We start from the raw sequence: 21,423 nt of genomic DNA, 5'->3' as shown, positions 1-21,423 counted from the left end.
AAAACTAAAGAATACACATTAACTTCAATAGGTTATTAGGTTAGCTTTCTTTTATTATTCATCAAGGGCTCTCTCATTCTCAAAAGAAATCCAAAGTTAATTTAAGAGTCTATAAATAAACATGTCGCGTTTTCGTTCACAACAGATGATAGTGCACATCTGCAGAACCCAGGACCCAATGAACTTTCCCTTAACAAATTACGGTACCCGTGTTAGTCCAACGATTACAAGTCGCCGATTCATCACCCGGAGTTTCGGACGTAGCACGTACTTCTCTCATCTATTCCAGCCGTCCAACGTCCGATCAGTCAATGTTATCGAGAGTCAGAGACGACAGGTTCGCACGCGTTCAATAAGCAACAAAATTAATTTCAGAAAGGGCTGAACGATCACATTTGATAAAGTCGAAAAATATCGCGAATCCGTAAAGGATTTCAAAAAGTCAACTTTCAAAGTCGGGCCGTTTGAATCTCCGCACACTCAAAGAAAAACTTTCTAAGTAAACAAACTGTGAACGATTGCTTGCGTATTGTTTTCAGCTTCCAAGGTATAAACTTGAGATAGTTTCTCGTAAATGTTGCTGCGCTTGCATCACACCCTGTCAGTAGTATTTGGACCATTGTGTATAGATTTTAGCGCGTAACCTTACATTGCAGAACTCGTAAAACCCGCTGAGTGACTGGCGTTGAGTGCTGTTGTCTCGACATATTACGCGATTTCCTAGCAAACAGCCCGATCGCGACGGATAAAATGTTCCTCGTAGTCGTGTCACGATTTCGCACTCTCAGCGTTTGTCGCTACTGTAATTTTGTACAAAAAAGTTTATGTCCATAGTGATAGTAGTAAACTGGTTGTTATCAAACATAATGGCGTGCAATTTTATATGTTTCCATAAGTTAAAAGAATTCAGTGTTTCCTTATAGCAAAATTATGAATTCTTTCATAGTTAATAAATCTATCTATCTAGTAATATAAACAATGTAGTTAAAATTCTAGATAGGTAGGTGCTCAACATCGCAGGAAAATTAGTAATTAATGTAGAATTCTGAGTACATATTTCCAAAATCCTTAATACCACCGAGAAATTCTTAAATCAAATTATTACATGAATCCTATTAAATAAGTTTTGGTGAGAAATAACCACATTACCCAAATTGTGAGTTGAGTCCAAAAGTGCTTCAACTCAAAAGAGATTCTATACATTTCTGAGTCAAAACGTGATAGAGACGGTAAGTACTGGGAAAATCGTGTTCGAATATCATTGGACCAATTTTCAGCATCGACGGCGGTGGAAATGCCGCGCCGTGTTGTTGAATGTGTATTTCTTTATCGCTTTTGCATATCCTCTTTTATATTCGCTATTATTTAGTGTCGCGCTATCTATTTTATACACAAGTTTATTATTAGGTCTAGTATCATTTACCTAGACGTTTTATTACTAAGACGGAATAATAAACCCTAATTGGTTTCTTGCGTTGAATGTCAATTTTTTCTCGGTCTATAAAACTAAGCGATTAACTCATAATATTGTTTGTTAAACACGGAAACATAAGACATTTTTTGAGCGGGTTATAATGAAGGATGAACCAGATACTGATGACCTCGGATTATCCGCGAATTCTAAGTAAGTATACCTACAGAGAATAACGTACTAGAGCACACACCCAACTTTCTCTACCAACATCAGTATTCTTGCAACGTTCCCTTAGAATAATGTCAGTGCTTAAATTCGTTATAAGCTTTTTATGAAAGACCACGAATATTTTCTTTTGCTTTATTAACACGGGTATATTGAGTTATACCTAATTGGGATGCGGCAAACGCTTTGGCGCTTTCACCAAAAAACAAAAAAGCTATTTCGCGTGTAGTGTATCTAAGTTTTGAAGGTAACATACCTAATAATTACGTGATACGACTTCAAAAGGAACGATTGTGGCGATATATTATTTATGACGAAGAAAATAAAGAAAAGTTCGTTCTTTGAAATATTTACTTTTATTGCTGAAACCCTTTCATATATTCGAATGTCGTAAGAAATATTGGCAACAAAGCGAAAAAGAATTTTATTGTGAAGCCGCATTCTGTTGGTGTCGGTTTCTCTAGCCTAAGAACATTCCAGCGTTTGTCACTTGATACGTGACTCGTGAGTGCCACGCTCTCGTTGTGGACTGAACCAAAAACCGATGCTCGACAATACCCTTATATTAAAAACGTTTCTTTGAATGTCGGGACAAAACAAAGCTGCCATGATTTTCTTACGATAAATAAACACGAAATACTTTCTGTAAGAATAGGCTTTGAAGAGCGATTGGGTAACGGCTCATTATTAGTGTAATACCATAGTATTATTTAACGTCTTCCCTTCAGAAGGCTTATATTCATTTCAGGTGTTAAACTTTTACGTCCACAATTTTAGCATCAAGTATCATTTTAGTGACTAAGTAAGCGAAGTACGTGGGATTGTAAAGTTGCTACAATTTCACGCGTTTTGCCTTAAACATTATCTTAATATGGACGTTATAAAATTATATTACTGGAATTACTGGAATCGTAATATCGCAATGGTAGCGTTTAAAAGATTATCTTATATTTCTCATTGAAGGAAAGGTCGATAATGTTACAAATCGTCTTAATTTTATAAAACGTTTTACCAGAACAGTAAGATGTTTTATCCGATTTATCCGAATTCCGCTATTAAATCGATCAATAGGCCGCTGATGACTACTACGAATAGGTACCTACTGTGAAGAGTTTAGCTGGGTTATTGAGAATCAACATTGAGAAGTTAGGTAATTCCAAATTCATCCACCAATTAAACTAAAAATATTCCACAGTTTTTAAAAATACTCAATACTCTACGGAAAGATGCCTACGTCCTAGAAATTTCCCTAGAAATAAACGTAAGAATACTTAAGGTTTATATAACAACTAAGATGTTCAAAATCCACTCAGCTTAGGCTGGCTCATTCAAAATTCTTTCAGTGCACGATAAAAACTAATTACAAAGACCTCAGTTTTGACGTCAAAGAAGCCATTTCCTAACAAATTAGAAACACAAAACAATTTAATCTATCAAAACTTATAAGGATACAAAATATAATTAGTTTTGTCGTAAATTCGTGAACGCGTCACACTATGTATTGTGAAATTAGGTTTTATCTTATAGTGGAGCGCCTGGGGGTTTTCACCTCGGATTAGAGTTACAGTGAATGAATTAATATGATCGATGTGGGATATTGTTTTTTAAACTATAAATTGCAATGTTTACCCAAAATTTTTTTGTGCACTCCATTTTTTTATTGTTTAAACAAATTATTATAAAAAATTAATGTTTGACCATATATTTTCACTTTAAACAGTATTTTTTTTAATTTATATGTTAAATCTTACCTGAGTAGACATATAGGCACATTTTTCAAAGATACCTCTGTATAAAAATAGCAGTATCTCGAACAGGTAGAAAAACGTGGAGGGGAGAGCGGAGCGACAGCTGCTATGTACAATGGAACTTCTTGGCCAGTTTAATTATAAATGAAACGCACTTTATTGTGTACATTGAAAAAAATACGGTAATTAATTATGACTAATGAAAAGAAAAAAAAATTGTACAAAATCTGTTTATTTAAATATATTACATGGTTGTCTACATCAAATATTTTCTTCTACTTCATCTATCTGTATAATAGGTGAAGTATTGGAACAACTATTTCCGCTGCACTGTAAACATGATACACTGCAGTATAAACTACACTCGCGAGCAACCAAATCGACTCAACCTACATGTGCGCATTCGAAGATGTTTTCTTAAAAATATACTGAATTGCTTTTAAAAACCGATATACCATTAGAAAGCTTACAACTTCAGCTTTATATTGGTAACATTATTATAAAAATTGTATCAGTACTTTTTAAAATATTTAACTTAATTCAGCGGACTAGAGTATTTGCTCACTACGACTCCAACAAGTTATAACACAAACTACCCCTATAAAACCTCCACATTAAGGTTAACTTTATCTGTAGCTTATCGAAAGTTGATCGTACACATCTCCGCAAAAACGCTTCATTTTATTTCCAAAAATTTTGGATACGACACCAGAAGAAGCCGCTCAAGTCGTTGCTCTACTGGAACAAGGACTAAGTCAGCGAAGAGTTGCTGCTCATCTGAGTTTGAGCCAATCTGCAGTATCAAGAGGGTACAGGTAGTATCAAGATACTAGTGCCTTCAATCGAAGACCAAGAATAAGCCGCCACCGGTCCACCTCGGAGAGAGACGACCGTTTTATTATTTTAACTTCGCTACGAAATCGTCACTTAACCGGTGACGATGTTCAACAGGAACTCAGAAGAGTTCGAAGAGTGGCTGTCAGCGAGTGGACAGTACGGAGATGGTTGAAGGAAGCCAACCTCACCCCTAAACGGCCTACCACAGGCCCGAAATTGACGACCCGCCATCGGCAAGCGCGCATTCAATTTGCCCGAGAACACCTCGATTGGAGCATAGAGCAATGGAGGCCAGTCTTATTAACTGCCGAATGCAGAATGTATCTGTACGGTAGTCGTACGGAACGCCGGGCGAACTGGCCAGGTGTTCTCGGGCAAATTGAATGCGCGCTTGCCGATGGCGGGTCGTCAATTTCGGGCCTGTGGTAGGCCGTTTAGGGGTGAGGTTGGCTTCCTTCAACCATCTCCGTACTGTCCACTCGCTAACAGCCACTCTTCGAACTCTTCTGAGTTCCTGTTGAACATCGACACCGGTTAAGTGACGATTTCGTAGTGAAGTTGAAATAATAAAACGGTCGTCTCTCTCCGAGGTGGACCGGTGGCGGCTTATTCTTGGTCTTCGATTGAAGGCACTAGTATCTTGATACTATCTGTACCCTCTTGATACTGCAGATTGGCTCAAACTCAGATGAGCAGCAACTCTTCGCTGACTTAGTCCTTGTTCCAGTAGAGCAACGACTTGAGCGGCTTCTTCTGGTGTCGTATCCAAAATTTTTGGAAATAAAATGAAGCGTTTTTGCGGAGATGTGTACGATCAACTTTCGATAAGCCACAGATAAAGTTAACCTTAATGTGGAGGTTTTATAGGGGTAGTTTGTGTTATAACTTGTTGGAGTCGTAGTGAGCAAATACTCTAGTCCGCTGAATTAAGTAAAATATTTTAAAAAGTACTGATACAATTTTTATAATAATGGTACCAATATAAAGCTGAAGTTGTAAGCTTTCTAATGGTATATCGGTTTTTAAAAGCAATTCAGTATATTTTTAAGAAAACATCTTCGAATGCGCACATGTAAGTTGAGTCGATTTGGTTGCTCGCGAGTGTAGTTTATACTGCAGTGTATCATGTTTACAGTGCAGCGGAAATAGTTGTTCCAATACTTCACCTATTATACAGATAGATGAAGTAGAAGAAAATATTTGATGTAGACAACAATGTAATATATTTAAATAAACAGATTTTGTACAAATATTTTTTTTTCTTTTCATTAGTCATAATTAATTACCGTATTTTTTTCAATGTACACAATAAAGTGCGTTTCATTTATAATTAAACTGGCCAAGAAGTTCCATTGTACATAGCAGCTGTCGCTCCGCTCTCCCCTCCACGTTTTTCTACCTGTTCGAGATACTGCTATTTTTATACAGAGGTATCTTTGAAAAAGTTCCTATATGTCTACTCAGGTAAGATTTAACATATAAATAAAAAAAAATACTGTTTAAAGTGAAAATATATGGTCAAACATTAATTTTTTATAATAATTTGTTTAAACAATAAAAAAATGGAGTGCACAAAAAAATTTTGGGTAAACATTGCAATTTATAGTTTAAAAAACAATATCCCACATCGATCATATTAATTCATTCACTGTAACTCTAATCCGAGGTTTTACGGTTTTGAATGCTCCAGGCACTCCACTATTAAATATTCAGCCTAGCTATCAAGACTTTAAAGCCTAATTTGTAATTAAAATATTTTAAAAGTAACTGTTAATAGAATGTTGAACCTATAAATGGGTGCTATTTAATGAATCTATTTTACACGTGGTCTTGTATTCTTTCACCGGCCATCTCTGGTTTCCGATCAAACACTGATATAGATAGTAGCTGGCTATTATATAGCTATTAAATCAGATTCAAATCTGGATTTCGGCGGAATTTGTCTTTATTTATCGCAATACTGGAATTTTAATGGCATATAAAATTATAATCTGGTTTTGTTAGAGACTACCCGATGCCCGTGGCTTTGCATGTGGATAACAGACTTTGTGACTAAAAAATAATTCCCAAATAAAATAATGCAATTTTTTTGAGCAGCACATCTAGAATATGAATTTTAGGACATTGCAATTATTGTTAAAATTTTCTAAAAGAAAAATAGCCATAGTTACACCTTCGATAATACATCAGCAAGCTGGAGGCCAGCTCATGCGTTTGGAGTCCATACGAGGCGTCTTATTCACTCATGCTTGAAAAAGTACAAAATACATTTTTGAGATTTCTTTACAAATGTTCTCTGGGGTACTATCCATACATGTATCCGACAAAGTACCTTGTAGGATGTCTAGGTTTTAATATGTTGGATACTAGAAGAAACTTTAACCAACTTCACATCGTGCTTAAAATCTACAGAGGGATAATTGATGCTCCTGACCTTCACAATGAACTGGTTCGACTCTATGCTCCTAACAACTACATACGCGCTCGCAGGCACCGTCTATCTGTGCCCGCATGTCGTACCGTGGCCAGGGTATCCTCCCAAATTCCTCGTGTTCTGTCCGCACTGAATAGCCTCATGGAAGCCTACCCTGACTGTGATCTATTCGTGGATGAGCTAAAAGCAATTAAAAGGGTCTACCTAAGCTTTTGTGAAAGCCTCTAGTATCTAGAAATGTTATTTCTTTTAGTTACTTTGGTGTACTGTGCAATAGTATATTATTGATTGTATTTTTTGTTTTTGTTTTACCAATTTTATTGTGATGTAATTTTTATGTTTTTCTTCCTTCATTTTTTTTATAATTCTATATTTTGTATGTATTAATGTAATTGGTTCGTTGAACCGTGTTAACATATAATAATAATAAATAAATCAGCTAGATGCCATTCAGAGATTTAAAAAGTTACCAAATAACTTTTTTTTTGTATCGTACGCATATTCATTTGTATGTATTAAAAAGCGGTTATTGCAATATAAGTTACTAATAGCCATTTACATTTTATTTATTAGTCTAGATTTAATAATAGCCATTAGGGTGTCTAAACACTTGAAATCCTGACATTGAGACTATCGTATCTAAATGTCCTTCTGTCAGAGAAAGACAATAGCCTCAATCTGAAATCTTTAAATAGACGAAATCGAGTAACTATTGTTTTATTGTTGTATCGTCTACCGTGTTTCTGCGTCTACTGCAATTGTTATTGAAATGAAATATATACACCATATATAAACATAGTCTTTACGTATTAAGAATTAAATTACGAGCAAAAATAATAGCGCTTGCTTTTGCACACCTGTCTATTCAATGTTTCAGTATGTAATAAAGGCAGATACACATAGGTACATGGTGGTATCGTGACAAACGTGGTGTCTGATGTAAACAATGAGTTTACTGTAAGCAGGACAGTAATAATTTTTGTTTTGAATCAAGCTAAATGTAGGCTGTATCGTGTCGTGACAAACCTTGCCATTACATGTGAATCCAGCCTAAAAGTTGAACAAACATAGACACAGTTGTGGAATGCGTATGCTATTCTTTTATTGCGGTCATTGAACGTTTGATTTTTTTTTGTTGTATATCTATTTTATGCAATGACGTAGATATTTTAGGCTTTTGGATATGTGCGAAAAATAATCTATTATATAAAAATAAGTCGGGTTTTCCTTCCCGATTCTATAACTCCAGAACGCACGAACCAATTTCTACGGTTTAGCATTAGTTGGAAAGGTCTCGGGTTCCGTGAGGTTTATAGCAAAGAAAATTCAGAAAAAAATGTCATGGTGGCGAAACGGAGTTTGCCAGGTTTGCTAGTTAATGATGTTTTCTGTTCCAAGTTATATGGGATAGGTGGGTGAGCCTAGTCATATGTTGAGGACAATTTCATGCTCTAATCTATTTGATAAGTCTTCTTTTTCTTTCTGCCTTAGTCCTAAGTTACTTAGGGTCAGTGCAAAATGTCTTCCCATCTAAGTACGTCTCTCTCAGAAACCAATACATCAGCATCATTGACTAACTCTTTCTTCTTCCATATCACACAGTCTATCCATCTTTTTATTATCCTCGTCGTTCTATTAAGTAAGAGATTCTAAAATTATTTGCCTGATCTAAGAATTGGGATGTTTTTCATACATACCTAGAAAGATATTTATTGTATCGTTTTTATTATTATTTGGCATCTAAAATTATTATATTACATGATGTAACTAATCTAAATTTAAATTACGTTACATTTAAATGTAGTAGGTATTAATTCTTCAACGATTTTATAATAATAACGATGCATAAAATTATGGAATAATACTTGTGCTTGATCAAGTAGTCACATGATTCAGGATAAATGAATGTATATATTTCTAAAAATTTTCTTGTTTCAGCTAATTTAAAAACTAGTAAACAGTTAATTTCCTATTATACTCAGTAAAGTTGAGCCTTCTGTGTAATATTAACCTATTGGGGACCTCACAATAAAAGAAATAAATAATTTGCGTTGCCTATTTAATTATTTTTTCTCTGACCTGTTACCTAGTAAAATGCATGTATATTCGATAAGAAAAGGTGTGAATTTGGCGTTCTTTGTTTAGATCATTTTTACGCAGAATTATTTCCCCCAACAAGAAAACTAAATTGTACGTTCAATATTGTTTGCAAACGCCGAAATTAATGAAGATATAAAATACTCTACAGTGTAATTATGTTTAAATACAAGAAACGCACCTGCCTCTGCCGCACCGGTTTAATTAATATAAAATTGCAAACAGAGGAAGCTCTTAACTATAAAAAATAAACATATCTAAATAATATTAAAAATACACTTACCGAAAACAAATATTGCAAATTATATTAACATTTAGGAACGTCACTTTAGTTTAAATTAAAACTAAAATAAAAATACGAACATATTTTTCGTAACTGAAATATTTTGCGTGCGAATATCACGAGCACTCCACATTAGCGTTCGATTACAGACTGATCTAGCGATACGAATGTTGCGCGGCGCACGCGCATGCCCTACGTAACTTCGCTTACTACATAGTAAATAAACCAGTCTACTACGTTATGCAGACAAAAGAAAAATAAAACAAACAATGTTCCAAGGACTATCAGAGTAAGGGTAAAAAGGAAACCATTTTGATTCGGTATTTAATCGATTTTAATTGGACCTATAAGCCTAAGAGATTTCGTGTTCCGGTGAATGTTAGTAATAATTTTATTTTCATGATTTTAATTACCTTTACCTACAAATAATATCCGAATTGTAAGAGGAAATTCAACGGCAGTTTTTTTTTATTTATTTATAACAGTCTGACAGTCCTTTGTTTGAGTATGGGTCTCCTTTAAATAAGAGGGTTTATCATAATATCCACGCTTCACAGGTGGCTTGAACAATTAAAAAGGTTTAGATTTATGAAAAGATGCTTTTGTTGCATGGTCTCTAGAATGTGTTCCTAGTACCTAAATTCAGTGGAAGTGTATTCTACTCAGCGAATACCAAACGATTTATTATTCGTAATATTATTGGTTTTGCTAATCGACTTTGTCTTTATGCGTTGTAATAAATAATGAGAGATAGCACAGACCCTTAGCAGAGACGTATTTTTTTTTTAAATAATGCAATCTGCGATAATGTTTCTCGAGGATGATCCTAAAATCCGTGGGAGTAGGATATAGGATGGAGTGCATCCGAACGGAAATATTTATCAACTCGACCTATCATCTCATTTGAGACATAGACTTATCGTTAAAGCCAATCCAATGAGTATAAAAAATGGGTTATTTAGCTACCTCTTTTTTATATTTGTTCAGAAAGTATGGAATTCTATAGGTTCGATATTCAAGCTCCGTTTTTATTTTATTTTTTTGTAATTAATGTTGCATTTTTAATTTGGAATTCTCGGTAGGTATACCATAAAACTGGTTTTGGTATCTGGTAGTTAATAATAAAATTATTTGTCTCTGTCACTGTCACACTTGGGCAAACATTTCGATAATTTCACCAATTTGAAACACAAAACAAGTAGGTAGACATGATCCACGCGAAAATAAATCAATTGAAATACGAACCTGTCTAATTGTTTATTAAGAAGCACTGGCAGTAAATAAACATTTAAACGATCAGATTGCATCACGAGTTGCCCATTACAATTGACTCAAGTACCTATCAAGCAGATGTATAGTCTGCCATTAATAATAACATTGGAAAAATGAATCTTATACCTTGGTTTTAAAGGTCATGTCGAATTGTTACTAACGAGCCATTGATTATACCATCAAACGAAGTACGTGTGCATATAGTGATTGCTTTATCATGGAATACTCGATGTCGCTTTTCTAGAAAAAAAAAAACTTATAAGTATCTAATATTTTTTTACGAGTATTCGTTACTATGTCTTACTTTTGCACTTTGTAACGGGAAACCAGTTGTTATTGTTCATTTATCGTGCATAATTACATAAGTGATTGTTTGTTGGAATTTGAATGGAAGATCTAAATTAGCTACTGAATACTTGTATGTGATATATGTATGTACCTACTAGACTATTACACAATCTGCTCAATATTATTTATAAAATATGATCTAACAAGTGTGTTGATTATATAAGATTTATTTGTAAACAGATGTAATATCATGAAATTACCTTTTTATTGTATTATATAATTTCTGATTGTAGTCTTTTAATAAGCAGCATGGGTAACAATAGTTTAAAACACTTTCTTGTTGTATTTTTGTAATAACAATTGTGCGACATACTAAATTAACTAAATATCACAGTTTACTCACGTCCATTAATGTAGAAAAGCTCTACTAGTTTCGAGTGACAGAGAGACACTTCATCATGACCACTGAGGCTGTGCGACGTCGCCTCGTCTGCACACGCTGCTCATGATGAAGGGTCTGTTAATGTATGTGAGTTAATTTAGTATTTTGTTATATTAGTTATACAAAAAAATATCTTTTATACACTGCTACGAAAATAGATTATTTAAGGAAATATAAGTGCAAAAGCGATGACTCAATAAGTCTTTAGATATGAATTTATCTTCACATACAAAAAATTACTAAGCATCCACACAAACTAAGTTGTAGGGGACTTACAAAATATATAAAAGATACCTTATCTAAGGCATTCGTCATCATTACACTGACTTGCATAATATATATATTTTTAGTGGGACAAGCCTGCAACTCCCTCTTAAACCATTGCAACTCCTGTATGCCAGGATCTACAGTAGATACAACCATGAAAACACGGGAACACTTAAGTCCGGCGTGTCCTAGGGACATGAATAACTGTCTTGGCTCCCACAACAAAATAAAGCAGAAAATATAATTAGAGGAGAAGAAAATAAAAACATAATATTTAAAAACAACTTTGTCACACATTTCATCAAGGAAAGGGGTAAGCAGAGGTGCGCATTACGGCATGTAATACCACTGTACAATGTACACTCACTTTTCACAATTTGTGTTAAAGTCCCATATTTAGACAGGGATGTAACTATGCATAATATTTATGTGACACACATTTTATAATTTATGACACCATTGAATGAATGCAACGTTTTTACTGTTAGTTTGTTTTATAGCTCAATTGCAAAGTAAATAGCTATGAAAAAATGTATAAAGTAGTTTGATTTATTGCAGAAGATTGTCCAGTGACATGTTATAAGTTAGTTAAGCATCATGGTAGTACTGATGAATTTTACCTTCAACAGGTTACATTCATAATAATAGATATACTAAATTGATATTTTATTCTATAGAACTAGTGAGCAATGTTTAAATAAAGTAAAACCTATGTACCTTAATTGTATATTTGTGTTATCCTCTAATTTGTATGTGTGTACATAAATAGTCAATAAATAATATTTCTATATTCTTTTCGATGCTCAATTCATTTATTTATTTAGTAACTTATTAGCCAATATTGTGTACTACTCAATGAATTACTAATACATATTAGTTTTAGAATTAATAAACAAATCTGTGGTAACTATTTTGCAACAATAAAACAAATAATCTTTTATAGTGTGTAAGCATACATGACAATAATGATTTCGACAAAACCAATTTGTATAAATTTTAAGTCCATTTTGAAGGAAAATAACATACAGCAATAGAACATTTTTACTAAAGGAAAGGCAGTATTAAATGGTCCCAATAAAATGTAAAATATTATAATACTCAGTACCTAGTTAAAATGTATTACATAGGAAAGAACAAATACCTAACAGGAAGAAAATTATCCCAATATATATATTGAAAGGTTGATCGAGGTACATATTATTAAATGTAATAATCTCAAATAATAATGCCTTATTATCGAGGCAGCTAATAAGAATACAACTGGATGAAGAATTACACATCAACAATTAAATTTACATGGAAATTATTAGCTCAAGGATGAAACTGCATAAAACAAAAACTTCATTAAAATTCATAATTAATTTAAAAAAGTTTTGATTGAAGAACATTATTATTTTACCGCAAATTGGAGTCAAATTGAATTAACGTGCATTTGATGTCCACTATTTACACTAAAATCAAAAAGTACCGTTTACTAACTGTCGAATAAAAGCATCACTGGATATCGATTACATTTTTTTCATTGATGGTGTAATATACAAACTGCAATGCAACTTTCGGTGCAGATACTTACCGCAACACAGCTGTTGTTCGTTCTTCCCTGAAGTGACGTCTTTAATTTATACTATTCGCAAACTATACACATCACGATGTTCTACCCATTGAATAATAGTTCAATACACTGACATAAATATTTTATTTAAATTATATTTCGAGTGCAAAAACCTTTCGCAACGAAACCGTATCGAATGTTGACAAAAATTTTGGAATCTGTCACTGTCAGTTGACAACGTCTATAACGTTTCGTTTCTTCTACAAGCAGAATTGTATTGAAATAAAGAATTATATTATTGTAATGATGATTTTTTAAAAGCCCTTAAGGGCTTTTAAAAATTGTAATATAAAATTTAAAACTAGTTTAATTCTAAAGAAAATAATGTAATAGTTTATTGTCATAAAAATCTTAACAGTGCGATTGTGGCGCCACCCCAAATTATAGCTGGAATTAAACGGCAACAACTTGTGTGAAGTGAAACATATTGATAGAAAAATTTAAAAAATTAAAAAACCCGACTGCATAAAAAACACTTTAAATAAAAACTGAAAAGTAAAAAACAAGCTTAGTCTAAAAGTGTAGATAGCAATGCTATTACCACAAAATTAAATAATTTCATAATCAATACACAAAAAAATAATAATCTTATGCGAAACATAATTGAGTGCAACAGTCGGGACCCATACCTATTGAATGATTTTAGTCTAGTTTATTTAATGGGTCCCGACTGTTACACTCAATTATGTTTCGCATAAGATTATTATTTTTTTGTGTAGGTATTGATTATGAAATTATTTAATTTTGTGGTAATAGCATTGCTATCTACACTTTTAGACTAAGCTTGTTTTTTACTTTTCAGTTTTTATTTAAAGTGTTTTTTATGCAGTCGGGTTTTTTAATTTTTTAAATTTATTTATTTTTATTTAACACTTTTTAGTTAGTTATAATACGGCTATGTGTTTCTCAAGATTTCACCCGCGACACGAGAGAACTACTTCCAATACCAAGATAATAAAAAAATAACACACGTCGATCCAGTTATTTTAGATTTATTGCGTAACACAAAGAGAGTAAAGGAATTAGAAAAAGAAGAAGGATTAAGGGCAGTAAAATTTACTATTTACAAATTTCGTAAACGGTCTAATTCTTTAAAAGAATTTTCGTCGTGTGGACTATTTAATATTTTTTTTGGATCTTTTATTGTGAGGGATTTTTGTCCGTAATATATTAATCCTTATCCTTTTAAATAGTCTATTAATTTTCTACATTAAATGAAGATAAAATTTGCTCTTTACACTGTTGTCATAAATTTCTACTAGTTTTAGACAAAAAACGGTCTTTACAGTTGCCGCGTCGCATGGGCTATAGGTAAACGACTATGTAGATAGATTTTATTTAACGTTCAGTAAAGCGAGGGCGGGTCGCTAGTCCTTTATTTATAAATAAATTCATTGTAAATAATTTAGTTAAGACGTACTTTTATTTCACTTTTCACTTTTAAGTTCAGACACCGCTAGTCAATATTTTCGCGTAGTAAATATACGAGTATTTAGTTTGGATAATTTTTTTTAAGAACATAATTGACATAGTATTTTCTTTCTATATGTCAGTGATATACCATTTTGGAATCCTCATGATGAGCTCTTTAATTTGATACCCATATTGTAGCAAACAAAAAAAAAAAATTTTTTTTTACTCTTACTAGGGCGCCTCACGGCCGCCATGTTGGTTTTTGTTTTACGTCACATATCTAAGAACACTTGGGTAATTAAGACGAATCCAACGATACCCTGATTGTCGAAATCCATCAAGCCGTTTCGAAGAAATGAGGTAATAAAGAATATTAGGCTCATACATACAAGATACGCGCGAAAAACATAACCCTTCCTTGGCAGTCGGGTAAATAACCCTTCCTTGGCAGTCGGGTAAAAAAGCACTGGAAGGATTTTAAATGTACTTACACAAAATATAGTTAGGTACCATTAACGTAAAACATTACATTTTTACTGAGGTAAGTGTAAGTAGGTATACGTAGGTATCTTACAGTAGATATTCATTTGCTCAATGTTACCTTTTGTTATAAACTCTTCCGTCACGTTCATGCTTTCAGAGCAACGGTCACGCTTGGCCGTACTTTCTCAAAAGTGAAGTTCTCCGGTTGGGGTGTTTTCTCATACGCAAGAGAACTTCTTAGAAATGGTGTTTATGACTTACACAATCTTGTTATTTTGTTGTTTTGGTAAATAGCTTTTGCATAAATAACCTAATATTTAAGTAGGTTACCTTTTTTGAGGACGCAATTAAGTAATTTCAATTTACTTAAGTAGGTTTCCTACCTAATCAAATATTTTGGTGTTTAAATCATACAGCCTACGTTTCCATTTAGATAAACTTTTTTTTTAATTACTATATTTTTAAATGATCAAGGACTTTTATCTTGTTTCCCAATGTCTGGATATTCTGTGGTCTGGACAGCCGCTATGTCATGACATAATTTTGAATTAAGAACGTAATTTGTATGCACTATCTGCCACATAAGTTTATCGGGCACTTATATGAAGGTGGTGAAACAGGCGCTAAGTGTTGATTTGTGTTGTAAGTTGGGATTGCTCCAAAATTTTAAGCAGGGGCAATAAATTAAAAGAAGATGTCCTGTTTGTTCTATACGTGTACCTCATTCGGTAAGTCTAAAATAAATCCTACCTACCTATAGACGAGTATATATAATTACAGATACTTTTAGATTCAATATTGACCTTAATTTGCCGTACTATGTGTAATGGAACTTTGGAAAAATTAGGAAAAGTTAGGACGCCTGTCACTTGTTCTTAGCAATGTGGAAATTAGCAAATACTAGTATTAAAGTAACTAAAGGAGCTTAGTATACCGAGCAAAAATTGTGCTACGTACTTACGTTTATATAATTTTAGAAGGAAAGAAAATGCTATCAAAATTTAGATAGATCGCAAGGGTAGGTACTACATAAGTGTAATAAGAATGTAGTCATATAACTTGCTTTGTACCTACGTATAAACGTCAATAAGATTCATTGACGAAAATACTCTTTCATAAAACGTATTCCAAAACTATAAATTCAAATTGGAATGCAGAACGAATTTAAATTTGCATCCGAACTAAAAAGGATCTAAAACAAACATCTCATTGTGTAGTCCACAAGGCTACGAAGCCGGAGGAGGGAGCTAGTTTATCGAATCTTTAGATTATCTCCTGTGGGATATTGTAGTAAGTATATAGCCTTTGAGAATTATATTCAAAGATGTTTTTTTGCGAAAATGCTGTTGAAATAAGGAAATTCCTCGTTTGATTTACGATAACAATGTCTTGTGAATAGACGGGAATAAATCTTTTACGAATGTACACCTGCCTCATACATAAAAATAGTAATGTATTGTTACGTCAGAGGATTGGAGTCGCGCATTTAAAGGATTGCTCTGTAGTAAATATCTGTAGTGGTGGACTGTCCTGTTGCTAGCTAAGGTCATAGAAATTGATACTATTCTAATTTTCAGATAAGATAGGGCCATTAGGTGAGTGCCACGGGCGCATAGAGTGCCTCTAGGCGCCCATCCAGTGACCTGAAGGAAGACAGTGGTACAGTGGTTACGTGCTGCCGTGTAGCTTGCACATTGTGGCTCATCAGTGGCGCACGTCTCTCTAGGGAAGTGCCGTAACAGGCGTTGCATCGTGGGGGCTCTGGAGCAGGTCCAGCAAGAGGTCTCGGTGCTCCTTACGGTGTACTAGGTGTTGAGGGTGCCACCGGGGTGGTTTTAGTGAGGTAACTCATATTCCCTAGTCTTTTATCTCCAAAAAGCTAGGTGCCTTATGAAGGCTTACCTTCGTCATCAAAAAAAGGTAAATGACGTTGCCAGTTTCTGAACAGCCAAAACAGAACATACATATCCGATTGATTTGACTGAAATCACTTACAAAAAAGTGCGTCAATTAACTGGTGACTTTGGGTCACCAGTTAATTGACGCACTTGGGTGCTTGCTTAATTGGGTTCACTTTGTCACTGGTGACATAATTATTTACTGCGTAATCTAAGAATCTGCCTCTTTGGTCAAGTAGTCGCAAGGGTGACTGCCGGACAAGGGGTCTCGGGTTCGATTCCCGGGTCGGGCAAAGAATTGATAGACATTTTTCGGATTTTCGAAAATTTCTCAGTAGTAACACGGAGTCTGGAATTGTGCCCAGTATATGGCAATACTCACCCCCTACTACATGGGATTAATAATACAAATGGTGAAAAGTGGGTGTACTTACATTGTATAGTGCATTACGTGTGGTAATGTGCACCTCTGCCTACTCCTTCAGGGATGGCGCATGACGTTGTGTGTGTCTAAAAATCTTATAGGTACCATTATCATAAATCCATAGACCTCAGTTTCATCCATATTTTATCAAAACAAATACTACAAGTAACGTACATTAATGAATCCGGGTCATTATCCTTCTACATTATGGATCTTTTTACGTGGATTTTTTATAGATAATTTTATATATCCGTTAGTGACTTTTTTGCCTCCATACATTCAACTTCACAAGGTTTCGTGATTGTGATTTTTTGTAAGACAACGACCTTTGAGATCCGGGATATGCCTATGTATACCCAGGTAGTAACTACCTTATTCAAAAAACCTATTCAGTCACTCTTTTGTCGCCTACGACAAGGGATGATGACGGGGTATGAAAATTAATAAATCTATATAGCCAGTCAGTTAGGTAATGAAAGAAGATTAGACACGTATTTTTTTATTTTGTCAATTAAGATACCTACCAATACTTAGATAAAATGAATCAAAGTTAAGGAGTGGGAGCAAATGCGTCATTTCTACGTAAGTATAAAACGTACCTAGGAGATAAGTCACGCAATATTTCAAATCAATATATCTTCGAAAGTATTGATTATCCTAATAAAATAAAAATTATGTGTCTAATGTTTAAAAATATCTACAAGACATTAAAACAAAAATTAGTTATCTATCCTATTGAGCTGAAAGCAAGCAAAGGGACTAAGAAACTAAACAATAAAACAACAAGTTATTTATAAATCGATTTTAATTTTGTAACTTGAGAGAACATCTTTGAGATTTTTGAACTGTGTCCGTTGGTACTGGGTCCTGGAACAAAAACAGAACATTTAAGTTTCACATAAATTTTGTTAAATGGAAGAGGCACGTGGCGTTGCTACAGCGCTCGAAAACGTTTTGTTAAAATGTATGCGGTCATACATACATATGTATGTGGGTCGAATCTGAAACGATATAAATCACAGAGCAGGCGTTATGCACATAACTCTCTACTTTGGACTCGGACCACTTGACATTAGCAAGGTCTTGTCCCCTTCCAAAGAATTATGTGACTCCTTTATATCTGGAAAGGGCCCAATGACAATAGGGTCCTTATTAGTAGTGGAAGAAGGCAATCATCACATTTTAAAATTGATCTTTAAGATTGACGCACTTACTACTTAAAGAAAATTCTCGCACCCTGATACATAATTAGGTACGTACATTTTAAGTGTTTCAGGATTATTTTTACATGTGGATTTTTGTATATAAAGGTGAGGTGGTAAGTTTTATTTTACAGTTTATGATTGTAAACCAAAAGGTCAATGTACTTAAGTAGCTAATAATAAATTATCTAGACACACGGCAGTGTGTCCGCCAAGTTCGAGCAAAAAAACCGACACACCGGCCGTGGGTTATATTACACGAACCATTTCGGGCCAAGTTCGACCCACCTATAACTCAAAATCTATTTTATCTACGCATATGAAATTTCTAGTATCTGTCGAGATCTACTTACTTATCTAAAATACAAAATTTCATTAATGTACCTATTGTAGGTCTTGAGATATTGACGTCAAAAAATCGCTATTTTTACTATACACTCACTGGCTGACTCACTCACTCACTCACTCACTCATCAAAAACCTAGACCACTTCCAATGGTCGTATTGACTTGAAATTTGGCATGGAGGTAGGGCTTTAGGTCAAAGTAAAGGAAAAAATCTGAAAATGGCCAAGTGTGAGTCGGTTTTAAAAATAATGAACGTGTAAATTCATACCCCTAAGGAACTAAAACAAAAAAATATGCATATCTTCCAATGGTCGTACCGCCCTAAAATTCGTTACGAAGGTTTGTATTTAGTCAAAGTAAAGTAAAATAAGAAAAAAAGAAAATAAACCTTACAAAAATAAATGAAATCCCACCCAAAACATAAAATGAAAGGCTGCCAAGTTCGATAATAATGGAATGCTTCGCCTATAAAAGAAGTGAGATCTAAATAAGTACCAAGTTCCATACACAGACCTCAGTTAAAAATGAAATAACTTGGCAAGTTTTAATGGAAAATTATACTTGCCAAGTTTGTTTTACTTTCTATGTACAAGTTTTCACACACTTTGTTATAAACCTACTAAACGCAATGAGTCAAGTATATAATTTTCTATTAAAACTTGCCAAGTTATATCATTTATCGAACTTGGCAGCCTTTCACATTTATGTTTTGGGTGGGATAATAAATTATGTATTTAAAAAAATATAGAACCCAAAGAAAATCTGAGTCAACCATAGACTTTCAATCAATTTAGAAAATCTCACAATACTCAAAGAAAAATATTTTAAAAAGCAACAATACTTTGTTGAAACGTAATTCAAATGAATGCTCTTGCATGGCAATTTCGCTTGCGACCACTTGACTCATGACGCAATCAAGATCAACAATAATAATAAACCTACGGAACAAGGAACCAACTAACATAATAATATCATTTTATATGAGTATGATATAACGATTGCTTCTATATTTATAACTTATTAGTCAAATGGTCAATGCATAAGCAGAAGATGAGGGCATGACGTCATAATATTAAGGAACTCGCTTGTTTTTTAACCCAGTTTTTGTTAATATCTTTTATGCCAATATTATTGTAACTTAAATATAGATACGCAATACAAATTATTGGTAATCGCTTTTTATATATTAAATTAAAAAATAAGCTCTTTATAAAGCACCGGAGCCTTACGGCTATTTCTAATTAAGTGTGTTGTTTATGTAGATATACGTACTTTTTTCTGTTTCTATAATGTTCAATGTTTACGTTCCTTGAATAATCTTTAACGGGAGTTGCAGACAGAAACCTTTAAGCTTAACCTTTAAAAACTATGAATAATGATATTATCATGATAAATTAGTCGTAGTATTAATAATACAGTTGTCAATGTATACACCGCCAATATAAATACCAAGCGCACAAAATAAAACAGAAAATGTATCCTCTATATTTGAAATGGAATTTATGATTATAATGAAATCGTATCTAGTATAATACACTATAGACGTATCTCTTTGTAATGTCCCTCCCCGTAGTCCCAAAATTGTGCGGAGAGGTTATCAGTGGGACCTAATTTAATTCATTATGCCCATGCCCGCCTTGTGTCGCCGTCGACCCTTCTACGACAAGGCGAAAATGTCCCTATGCAAAATTCTTTGACCAGGATTATTAATGTGACCAGATTTTACAGCCCTTTATTTCCATAAGCTTTTTGTGTTTTAATGAAATTTAAAAACTAAATAAGTAAGGCAAAACGAACAAAAGAAAAAAGAAAATGGCGATCCATTTGGTCACTAATTGACTCGTGCCGACATAAGTACCCACCCGTTCATTGATGATGATTCATTAACGCCCCTTCCGACCGAATGGACCTACATTGCAAAAAGGGAAGAGATTCCCTTAATCACGTGGACAAAAGATTTTTGTACAACCTTTCCTCATCAGGTCTTAAGTTTATAAAATCTAGTAAAGCATTTAGTAGTCTAAATATATAATTCAAAGGACTAACTGACTGACACAGTGATCTATCAACGCACAGCCCAAGCCTCTGGACCGATCGTGCTGAAATTTGGCATGCAGGTAGATGTAATGACGTAGGCATCCCCTAAGAAAGGATTTTGATAAATTCCTTTAATAATAATTCTTATTAACGCAAAAACTAATATATTATATATAGGCATAGTAGGTAGGTATATTATATAGGCATAGTATGTTCATAGTTTCAATAACTATGCTTCCAAAACCACTATCTGAAATTTGATGAGCCTGATGAAATGTCTGGGGCGTCTTGTCTGCAAATATGGCTTGTATTAGTTCCCGGCATACTGTGGCAAGTGTTACAATTAGTCGAGTGCTTTTGATGAGAAATTGAAAATCAAGTGGGTATTGATTAAGATGAGATGATTGATGTATTGCTGACATTATTTGTCGTGATTAGTCTTCTACAATATTTAGTACCTAATATGGTTCAAATAGTTATGAAAAGAAAAAAAAAATTATATTATATTTGGGTAGAGTATTTGATTGTGTTATGAGTTCAGCACCTACGTAACACATTTTCGATTTGTTATTTATAACGATAACGTATTTAAATTGATTATTCTAAAAACCCTCATTTGATCCTGAAAACTTATAATCTAAAGATGAATTTAACGTTTATAAACTCAACATACGTAGCACAATAAACGTGTAACAATAAA

The 21,423-nt window shown here is 33.7% G+C and overlaps 1 protein-coding gene across 3 annotated transcripts in view; it reads right to left on the bottom strand.

Annotated features, from left to right (window-relative positions):
* Positions 1-13,067, bottom strand: part of LOC118281871 (sodium-independent sulfate anion transporter-like) — a 38,973-nt gene extending 25,906 nt beyond the window's left edge. Inside the window, exon 1 of one of the 3 annotated variants that reach the window (XM_050705056.1) lies at positions 12,881-13,067. Coding sequence is in view for 1 of the 3 variants with exons in the window: in XM_050705054.1 (XP_050561011.1) it covers positions 11,002-11,007 (6 nt within the window). In the remaining 2 variants the exon portion in view is untranslated. Of the gene's footprint in view, positions 1-9,038; positions 9,208-11,001; positions 11,024-12,880 lie in introns of those variants that run through there. The other 2 variants (XM_050705054.1, XM_050705055.1) reach the window with 2 other exon arrangements.
* Between the last annotated feature and the right edge of the window lie 8,356 nt (positions 13,068-21,423).

Source organism: Spodoptera frugiperda, chromosome 26 (genome assembly GCF_023101765.2).
Source record: "Spodoptera frugiperda isolate SF20-4 chromosome 26, AGI-APGP_CSIRO_Sfru_2.0, whole genome shotgun sequence".
Taxonomy (NCBI): domain Eukaryota; kingdom Metazoa; phylum Arthropoda; class Insecta; order Lepidoptera; family Noctuidae; genus Spodoptera; species Spodoptera frugiperda.
This window is presented reverse-complemented; position numbering and strand designations above follow the sequence as displayed.